The following is an 11,587-nucleotide window of genomic DNA, read 5'->3' as shown; positions in this document are numbered from 1 at the left end:
ATGGCTTATAAATTAAACTTGTCTACGCGACTAGGCCAATTGTGCTATTATTAACTTATAAATTAGGATTTATGATAAGATCCTAAATAAAATAAATATCCTTCCTTCCCTGCCAGTAGGCATTTTTAAAAAGAAATCTCAAGGGTAAATCTAGCCTATATGACGAGGCCAAGATGGTAGGACCTATTCAAGAGATTCAAATCCTTGTTAACATCCGTAAAATGTTAACACTCCTGGCAAACGTGGTTCGATAAAATCACGTAAGTCATCCCTAGATTGGGTTATTCCAAACCTTCCTTATTAAAATAATCATCCCTTAAGGAGGAAGTGCCACGGGCTATAATACACTGTCCGATTGCGACATCAACAATTGTGATCTTTTGAAATTCCCCATCCTAAGGGGATGAGCTATGCTCAAAGCCCTCTAGACGATAATCCTGTCGTCATGTCATTATTATGACCACTGAATGACGGTTGATTTAAATTAAAGTACTAATCCTGTCGTCATGTCATTATTATGACCACTGAACGACAGTTGATCAAATTAAGTGCTAATCCTGCCGTCATGTCATTATAATGACCAATGAACGACAGTTGATTAAATTAAGTGCTAATCCTGCCGTCATGTCATTATTATGACCACTGAACGTCAGTTGATCAAAGTAAGTGCAAATCCTGTCGTCAAGTCATTATTATGACCACTGAACGACAGTTGATCAAATTAAGTGCAAATCCTGTCGTCATGTCATTATTATGATCACTGAACGTCAGTTGATTAAATTAAGTGCTAATCCTGCCGTCATGTCATTATTATGACCACTGAACGACAGTTGATTAAATTAATGGCACTGATCATGTCGTCATGTCATTACTGTGACCGCTGAACGTATCATCAGTGCAATGACTATATGTCTTAACATCTTACGAGATGTTAATTGATAGGCCCCCAGGCCAGAAATTTTAATAAAGACAGTCGTAACTTACAACTCCCTGTCAAGAAAAGGCAAGAACACGTTCAGGCCTAAATACCTTAATTCTACAAAATCAAGGTTGATAATATAAAGTTGTCCCTGTGACTTGGTCTCTTGTGCCATAATTATATATTATTAAATTAGGATTTATGATAAAAATCCTGAATAAAATAAACATCCCTCTTTTCCCTGCCAGTATGCAGTTTAAAAAGAATCTTAAAGGTGAGACCTAGCCTACACGGCCAAGATGGTGAAACCTACTCAAGGGATTCAGATCCTTGTTAACACCTAAGCACGTGTTAACACTATTGACAAATGTGATTCGGGAAAATCACAACAGTCATCCTTATATTGGATTTTTCCAATTTTCTTATCTGGCCTAGTGATTTAGAAATCACGGCTTGTGTCATCCTATAAGATGATCACATTATAAACATCCGATAGTGATGAAGTGCCTACGGGCTAAGCTTGTTGTCCGATAAGACAATGACAGTGGTGGTCTGTGACCTCCTGTCTAAAAGTGTTGGACCAGGTCCAAGCAAAATAATCGGTAGGATCCATACGATCTCGACTAATAGCATCTGAGAAGATGATCATATTATAACCATCCCTCAGAAGGGAAATGCCCACGGGCTATACCTATTGTCCTAAAAGACAAAAGACAGTTGAAGTCTACAACTCCCTGTCAAGAGAAGGTACTGAATGCAATTCAAACCTTAATACCTTAACTCTCTGAAATCATGACTTATAAATTAAACCGTCCATGTGACTAGGCCTTTCGTGCCACTAGTAAAACTGTTATTGTTTTTATAATTAGGTTAAGTTATAATACAAATCCTAAACAAATGTGATTAATAAATTAACCAAATATGGTCTCCGTTACCATGGTTAATGAATTGCCATAAAAGACAATTCCATAATAAGCTCCCAAGTAAACTATTGTCCTTGTTTTATGTAACAGTTCAATTAAATGGCTGGCTCAGATAAAATTAATAGCCACCCAATGGAGAACAATGATAACGCCCGAATTAATTTAACGGGTGCTGAACTAAAAGCGTTGGTAGACGACGCAGTTAAGAAGGCCTCAGAGCGGCAGTAGGAAGAGTATAGTGGGACTCGTAGTAGGACCCTATCTATACCACATTCGAAGCCTCCTTCCAAGAAGGATGAACCCAGATAAGGAAGATGACGAGCGTCACCCTTCTAATAATCACAGCGATCCGTCCCAACAGATCATACTGAATCAAGGACCCCATGATAAGGGTTGCTCCTACAAGTACTTTGTTTCATGTAAACCCCGGGATTTCACTGGGGAGAATGGAGCTGTAGATTGTATGACATGGTTAGATGAAATGGATACGGTTGTGGACATCAGCGGATGCGCTGAGAGGGATGTGGTCAAGTTCGTGTCACAATCATTTAAGGGTGAGGCCTTAGCCTGGTGGCGGTCGTTGATTCAAGCCACCGGGAAAATCCCTTTGTACAACATGACTTGGGATCAGTTCGTTACTCTTATCAAAGAGCTTATCAAAGAGAATTACTGTCCTCAACATGAAGTTGAGAAAATTGAAGCTGGCTTTATATCCTTGGTTATGACAAATTTAGATTGTCAAGCGTACCTCACCAAATTCAATACACTGTCCAGACTGGTTCCTTACCTAGTAACACCGGAACCAAAGAGGATTGCTCGCTTCATTGGGGGTTTAGCCCCAGAAATCAAGGCCAGTGTTAAGGCCTCAAGGCCTGCTATGTTCAGGTCAGCGGCAGACCTGTCGCTATCTCTTACACTTGATATAGTCAGAGGCATGGCTGCCAAGGCCTCTGAAAATGGAAAGAGAAAAAGGGAGGATGAGAATTCTCGTCGCTCCGATAGGAAGAGTTCCGGGTTAAAAAGAGACAGTCAGCAGTCGGTTGAGAAGACCAAGTGCGAAACCTGTAGGAAATACCACCTCGGGAAATGCAGATTCGAATCTCAGCCCCTACCTTGTGGGATTTGCAAATCACAGGAACATAAAACCCTGGATTGCGAAAAGCTAAAAGATGCAACCTGTTACGGTTGTAACGAGAGGGGGCATGTCAAGACCAACTGCCCTAAGAATCAGAAGAAACCCGAAGAAGCCAAAAGAACAAACGCATGAGTCTTCGGAATGAACGGCCAGAAGATGGTGCAGTATTATAAGGATACAGCGGGTACCTTTCTTATCAAACGGTTATGAAGAAAATAGTTACTACTGGCACATATAATTCCATAAGAGATCATATTTGTTGAGAACTATTGACTCCGCATGTTTAGGATCTCAATCATTTGATATGAGATAGGAATTTGTCATTTGTACCTAAGAAAACGCTCCAACAAATCTTAGATCGATGTTGTATCTATTAAAAAAAAATCACTCTGTTCTGATATCCTCGTGGCAGACTTTTGAGCTGTCCAAAAATTCATCAAAATAATAAAGACAGAAGTGACGTTTTGATCCCCTGTCAAGAAAATGATGAATTCGGCCGAACCTTAAATGCCGTTTATGGTCTTTCATGACCTAGACTAAACATAATGAATATATATATATATATATATATTAAATAACGTTCATTGAGAATGTTAGTACTATATTAACCTATATGGTCTATAAATACCATGGTTAGTATATATTAAGGCCATCTAGATAAAGAGTAACAGTTGTTGGTTTGCAACTAATAAATTGTTTTAATGGCATTAGAAATCTGAAGTACTTTCCCTAACCTTTATCATAAATTTAAATGCCAAAAGTTTTATTTTGAATCAGATACCAATAAATCCTTCATAAACAATAAATATAGCAAGCTTTTTACAAACGTTTCATAAAACCCTATATATTTAGCATAATGTAAAAAACCTACGGATGGAAAATTCATAAGAATCCTTCCGAAAAATCTAAAAGTACTCTTTCTTTCGCAATAGAGTACGACAACATATGTTATTATTTCTCATTGTTTTTCTATCACCTACGAATGCCAAACTATGTTTGATAAAAGTACCATATGAGGATTGGCGTATACTGGCGTGTCCCATAGATTATTTCCATGCCTGATCAGTATGGAAGTTAATACATGGAACCCCGGAACTACCCCAATGATCATATTATACAAATATCGACTAGTAGTATTCGAAGAAGATATCCATAATATTGTCCAAGTAAAGCGTTCCGAAATAAGGAATTCATGGACTTATAACATAAACATATCACGTATTAACACAAATAATAATGAAGGAACATGAGCCTGAAATATGGAAAGTCTCTGTAGTCTCCCTGTATCTCGATTATCTCTTTCTAAGATTATCCTGTTTATCTCCCGAAAGGTGAGAAGGGTTAAGATGCATATCCCGTTTAGGACTGCATCATTAATATGAGACCTACCACTAATCGAATTCTCCTACAACAATAACTGCCGTACCGGCATAAAGGCTGCGCCTTTCGAGGCATATACGGTAGTAAGTATAGATCGCCTGTTTGTTGGACGGATGTTGTAAAGGTCCAACTATCAGGACCAGAAATAGCCTTCGAAATAACGGACAAGATTGTCCAGACTCGAGGCCAACTCAAGTCTGCCCGAGATAGGCAGAAGAATACGTAGACCCAGAATCATTAATTGGAGTGATGCGGTTTGGAACAAAGGCAAGCTAAGCCCGAGATACATAGGACTTTTCAATGTTACCAAATGTGTCGGGTCCGACGCCTATGAGTCGAACTTACCGGAAGAGCTCAATGGAGTTCACAATGTGCTCCGCATCTGCAATCTAAAGAAATGCTTCACCGATGGATCATTGATGATACCTCATACTGATGAACGTATAAATGAGAGCTTGAAGTTTGTGGTAAAGCCTTGTCAATTAAAGACCGACAGGTGAAGAAGCTTAGAAGAAAACATATGCCTATAGTAAAGGTTAAATGGGATGCCCGGAGAGATCCCGAAAATACGTGGGAAGTTGAATCCACGATGAAAGAAAAATACCCCAAATTATTTGAGTAAATCTCGGGTCGAGATTTATTTTAAGGGGGTGAGGATGTAACACCTCGAAATTTTTGCGTCCAATAATGTGCCGACACGTGTCCTAAGTTTACACGTGGCATTGAAGGACTAAAAATTGACAAACCTTGAACATATGTAAATTCGAGGATTATAAATGTCAATCAAGGGTAATATACTTTATAGTATCCCTAAATGATGCTCGTACCTTCAAACGGATAAATCATGGATCGTACGGAAACGAAACGCGAAAGAAAGTGAGAGATTACAAGCTATAGGGGTTAAACGTGTCAACATGTTTAATTATACCTCTGAGTGACCATTTAACGAACCCGAGGCTTCGTAACAGTAAAATACGCTCACTAGAATATAATATATAAATTTCGCGAAGTTCCGTTTTAAAACGAGAAAGTTATGATCAAATCCGTATGCGAGGGGTAAAAAGCGTCAATAATAAAGGTTAAAACCTTTCTAATAATATTGAAAATAACCAAGGGACCGAATAATACATATAAATAACACGAGGCCCTTAGTTGTAAATAACCAAGGGCCAAATCGCAAAGTTGCCCCTTCGGTTCCGAAAGGTCAGGTTATTAATTACAAAGATTCTGATCATGATTATAAAAGATTCAAGTTACCCCTTCAAAACCCGAAAGGTCAAGTTGATGATTACTAAAGATTTCATTATTTATTACTAAAGATTTTATCATTATTACCAAGATTTAGTCATGATTATAAAATATTCAAGTTACCCCTTCAAAACCCGAAAGGTCAGGTTAATGATTACGGAAGATTTCGTTATTAATTACCAGATTCTCGTAATCATTTCAAAAGATTTAAAAGCCTTGAAAAACCACCCTCTCGCGACCCGCGTTGAGATTTGGGGTAAGTGAAGGCGGGCCGCGAGCCCCCTAAGATACGCGCATGATTTTAAAAACCAGGCGACCCGCGTACAAGGTGCATGGTTCCCCCATGCGGGCCGCGTCAGGCGCCCAGATGCAGAAACATGCTTAACTTGGCTGTTCAGCCTTCTAAAAGCCATGACCTGCATTTAAACCTTCAAAGTGACCCCTAAACAACTCCTAAACACTAGGGACACATGTTGGAAGGTTGGGGTTAGTTGGGGGACTTGTGTGTCAAAATTTGTTGTGAAACCTTACTATAAAAGGGCATGTTTGGTTCATAACCAACACACAACTCAAAACACACTCCTCTGGTCATTCTAAAGGCTCTCAAGCCTTTCTCTGTATACTCTAAGCAAGACCCAACTTCTGTAAGTCGTCTAGATCCTTTGTAGTTTGATTTATGCTTAGATAACTACTAGAAACCAAACCGTCGTAACTACGGTTTGACTTCAAAATAAATCCGTAATGGCTCAGTCTTATTACGGATCAAAAGTAGTTATGAGTTGGTATTTATGTGGGTAATAAACCCCTAAAAGGGTTTCCCCTGATCACCACTCTAACCATCTCAAATGTCGAGTCAAACGTGCACCTAAAAAAGTCAACAGAATGTCGTTTTGGCGAATCTTGCATAATCTGTAATGTATATGCTATGAAACCTGTTTAGACACTCATAAAACATGATATTAAGTATATAAACTTGTTTGCGCTCGTTTGAATCGACCATTTGCTATATTGAACCGGTTCGGAGCCGAATGTCGCAAAAGTTTGACTTTTGCATTGACTTCAGTTCTGACCCGTTTTAGTGAGGTATAGATATGCCTTAGGACTCTCTTAGGACCAGGTTACATGATGGTATAACCCTCTGTGACCGGTTCATTGTTTGTCCGAGTCTTTTACGCATTTCCGCTAATCGCCTAAAAGTTGACCGTAACGCCCTTTATAAATTTAAACGAGGTTTTCGGACATGTGAACGGATCATGACCTTGGTTACTGATTTCTAAGCATGTCCCTAAAATTTCATGTCAATCCGAGGTCCAGAATAGGAGTTATGCCAAATGGCGCAAATTTCGAAACTTTGGTAGTTAAATAGCGCATTTAGCATAACGCCTACCTAAACCAAGATTTCGTCCCCAAAACTTTTACCTACTGTTGTAAAATAATATTTGGGATTTTTAAAGATTTCATTTTTACCCTGCTCATAACCTACGGTTATGGCTACGGTTCGGTAAATACCGAATATACCATTTTGGGCCGTAACTTGAGTTCTATAAGGTCTTTTGACCCGATTCCAGTTGCTACTGATTTTAAATAATAAATAAAGTATTTTAGACTTTATAAACTGGTCGGGAAACTCAGATTCCCTGTAGAACTCATAAACCCCTTTAAGAATCTTTAAAATGACCGAAAAACCCCTACGGGGCGTATAAAGGACAAAAACTCGTTACGGGCATTACGGAAGGTATCCTACTGATACCACAACCTCTTTAAGGCATATTAACTTAGGAAACAAGCGTAAGACTCTTACGGTTACCCGATGCGCCTTTTGCACGTACGGTTCGGCGTATGTAACTAGTTTACATGAATTAGCCGATGCGGGTCAAACCATATTGTTTTGACCCCAAAATCCAGAGTGTGAATGTAAGACCCACATAAAACAAGTCTTCGAACTTGTTTGGGCGAAATCACCACTTGTTCCCGGTTTTCGCCTTTCACGCGATTAAACCGTATATATTCCTTTGAAACTGACCGGTCTAAGCTACGGCTATTATAAAGACCCGTTAGGATTCTAATAGGTTGATAAAACCTTCGTTCCAGATTAGGAGCCCAGTAAAAGTACTTGCGACTACTGATTAGAATATACGGCTGAGTTATTATTCTTGCTATTTAAGACAGGAGCTAGCTCAGGTAAATACTCTTAACTTATTTTCCCTATACGGGCTTGGGATACGGTATAATAATACCGCTTGGTCGGGTATTGAATATTTAATCGGATTGTGATTAAGTTATTGAGGTAACCCGGTTTGATCTGTATTGTTTGAAATAAAAGCCTTTAGGGGTTAATGACCATGTCCCGGATATCCTTGACATCATTGTATTATAAAATGGTCACGTCTTATGCACGGGGTGTAGGCATACACCTGACAGCTGCATAAGGGAAACGGTATCTCACGCTCAGTGGGCCTATACTTGTGACGTGTCTGTTAATCTTGACTCGGTTTCTACATCGGGCCCTGAACGTACAACGAACATGTAAAACTGTATACAAGATCATAACTATGATTGTCCCAAGTTATAAAAAGATTAATCTTGCCTCTGGGTATTTTAATCAAAAGATATTTTGTGCCATGTGCATTCAAATAAATTTTCAATCATTTTCCAAAATGAGTCAGTTGAGTGTATTTACCAGTGTAAACTGACGTATTTTTCCAAAAAGATTAAGTGCAGGTGCTATACGTAATAGGCTGGCTACTCCAGGCATCATTATTCAAGTCTTGCAAGCTTTAGATGTCAAAGTCTGTTGAACAATACTTTTCGATATTATTATTTGATCCCCTGTGGATACCTTTCGACTATTTGTAATACATTTGATATTACGAACAATAGTTGAATATAATTATCTTTATGCTTCCGCTGTGCATTATTATATTGTGTGGTTTGACTATGATGTCTCCAACTACGTCACGGTAATCCCCACCGGGCCCACCGGTGATACACGTGGAAATCGGGGTGTGACAGGGGAGAAGCCCAAATGTAAGAACTGCCAGAAATTCCACTTTGGGAAGTGCAGGTTTGGGCCAAACTCACAATCCCAGTCAAAGACGCACACTTGTGGACTGTGCAAGTCTAAAGACCACAAGACTATGGATTGTAAGAAGATCAAGGACGCGACCTGCTACAACTATAGTGAAAAGGGGCACATCAGGAGCAACTGCCCCAAACTCGCCAAGAAGACTGACGAACCCAAAAAGAATAACGCTAGAGTCTTCAAAATGGATGTGAAGGAAGCCCTGCAAGACGACAACGTAATAACAGGTACTTTTCTCGTGAATAATATCTTTGTAAGAGTACTGTTCGATTCAGGAGCTGATAAATCCTTCGTAGACCAAAAATTTTGCAAGTTGCTGAACATACCTATTAAACCCTAAATGTAAAGTACGAAGTAGAGCTAGCAGACGGCACTGTAGAAACCGTCTCCACTATATTAGAGGGATGTATGATATCCATTAAGAACCATTCTTTTCCTCTATCTCTACTTCCCTTTAATCTAGCTGGTTTTGACATTGTTCTGGGCATGGACTGGTTAGCGCACAACCAGGCCCAGATAGTCTGCAATAGAAAACAAATTGTGCTAAAGGCCCCGACTGGTGAATCGCTCACCATTCGAGGGGATACGCAGTATGGACTGCCTGAGAACGTATCTATGCTTAAAGCTTCAAGGTGCTTAAAAAGGGGCTGTGTCATCTACATGGCACAAGTAATTATTGAAGAACCCAAAGCAAGGATAGAAGACATTCCTGTCATTTCGGAGTATCCAGAAGTATTCCCTGAAGACCTACCTGCGTTGCCACCAGATAAGCAGGTGGAATTCAGGATATATATCATTCCTGGAGCAGCTCCCATTGCTAGAGCACCATACAGGCTGGCACCGACTGAAATGAAGGAATTAAGAACCCAACTGGATGAACTGTTAGCAATAGGATTCATCAAGCCTAGTTCGTCTCCCTGGGGAGCACCTGTCCTGTTTGTAAAGAAAAAGGACGGATCGATGCGTCTGTGCATCGATTATCGTGAACTTAATAAAGTCACGATCAAGAATAGATACCCATTGCCAAGAATCAACGATTTGTTTGACCAATTGCAAGGGGCTAGCTATTTTTCAAAGATCGACTTGAGGTCGGGCTACCATCAGCTGAAGGTCAGAGATGAAGACGTGCATAAAACAGCATTTAGGACTCGCTACGGTCACTACGAGTTCCTAGTGATGCCTTTTGGGCTCACAAATGCACCGGCTGCATTCATGGACCTCATGAATCGCGTCTGTAAGCCGTATTTAGACAAATTCGTCATCGTGTTCATCGACGACATTCTCATCTATTCAAAGAACGAAGCTGACCATGAGAAACACCTACGATGTATTCTCAAATTGCTACATCGCGAGAAACTCTATGCCAAATTCTCCAAGTGTGAATTCTGGCTAAGAGAAGTCCAATTTCTTGGACACGTCGTAAGTGAGCGTGGTATCCAGGTGGATCCCGCTAAGGTAGAGGCGGTCATGAATTGGCAAGAGCCAAAGACGCCCACAGAGATCCGTAGTTTCCTAGGATTGGCAGGATACTACCGAAGATTCATTGAGAACTTCTCAAGGATTGCTGCGCCCTTAACTTCTCTTACCAAGAAGAAGGAAAAGTTTATTTGGGGCCCTAAGCAGCAAGAATCCTTTGACATTTTGAAACAAAGATTGAGCAACGCTCCTGTGTTGACGCTACCGGAAGGTACTGAAGAGTTCGTAGTCTACTGTGACGCGTCACACCGGCATGGGGTGTGTGCTCATGCAGAAAGGCAAGGTGATTGCCTATGCTTCAAGACAGTTGAAGGTGCACGAAAAGAATTACACCACCCATGACTTGGAGCTGGGTGCCGTTGTATTCGCACTGAAACTGTGGAGGCATTATTTATATGGAATCAAGTTTGTGATCTATTCAGATCACAAAAGCCTTCAACATCTGTTCGATCAGAAGGAGCTAAATATGAGGCAACGCCGTTGGATGGAGACCTTGAATGATTATGATTGTGAAATCAGGTACCATCCCGGCAAGGCGAATGTAGTCGCTGACGCCCTGAGCCGGAAGGAAAGGATAAAACCCATCCGAATCAATGCAAGGAGGATGGAAGTAAGGAATAACTTGATTGAAAGGATATTAGCTGCACAACGAGAGGCTGTGTTGGAAGCTAATTATCCTAAGGAAAAGTTAGGAGTAACTGAGGAGCAGTTAACTCTCCACAAGGATGGACTTTTGAGATTGAATGGGCGGATATGGGTTCCTATTTATGGAGGACTACGAGATGTTATCCTCCAGGAAGCCCATAGCTCCAAATATACTGTCCATCCTGGAGCAGACAAGATGTATCAGGATTTAAAGGCAAATTATTGGTGGATAGGCTTGAAAAAGTCTGTAGCCGCTTATGTAGCCAAATGCTTGACTTGTGCGCAAGTCAAAGCTGAGCATCAAAAGCCATCTGGCTTGCTACAACAGCCTGAACTTCCTGAATGGAAATGGGAGTGTGTAACTATGGACTTTATCACCAAGTTACCGAAAACGAGCAAAGGAAACGACACAATATGGGTTATAGTCTATCGACTGACTAAGCCAGCTCATTTCTTACCCATCAAGGAGACTTATAGCTCCGATACTTTGGCCCAGTTGTATGTTGATAAGATTGTCGCCTTACATGGCATACCTGTATCTATTATCTCGGATAGGGATACTAGGTACACGTCACATTTCTGGAAGAGTTTCCAACAATCTTTGGGCACACGTTTGAACTTCAGTACGGCTTACCATCCTCAGACAGACGGTCAGAGTGAGCGTACTATTCAAACGTTAGAAGACATGCTGCGAGCATGTGCTATCGATTTAGGTGGTAGTTGGGATAAGAACTTACCCCTAATCGAATTCTCCTACAACAATAGCTACCATACCAGCA

At 40.4% G+C, this 11,587-nt stretch overlaps 1 protein-coding gene across 1 annotated transcript; it reads left to right on the top strand.

The window, feature by feature from the left end:
* Positions 1–2,776: 2,776 nt before the first annotated feature.
* LOC110869509 (zinc finger protein GIS2-like) lies at positions 2,777–3,109 on the top strand. Its single transcript, XM_022118756.1, has one exon. The coding sequence runs from the start codon at positions 2,777–2,779 to the stop codon at positions 3,107–3,109; it is 333 nt and encodes a 110-aa protein (XP_021974448.1).
* The last annotated feature ends 8,478 nt before the right edge of the window (positions 3,110–11,587 follow it).

The sequence above is a fragment of the Helianthus annuus genome, chromosome 8, assembly GCF_002127325.2.
Source record: "Helianthus annuus cultivar XRQ/B chromosome 8, HanXRQr2.0-SUNRISE, whole genome shotgun sequence".
Classification (NCBI taxonomy): Eukaryota; Viridiplantae; Streptophyta; class Magnoliopsida; order Asterales; family Asteraceae; genus Helianthus; species Helianthus annuus.
The sequence above is the reverse complement of the archived record's forward strand: the minus strand, read 5'-3'. Positions and strand labels throughout refer to the sequence as shown.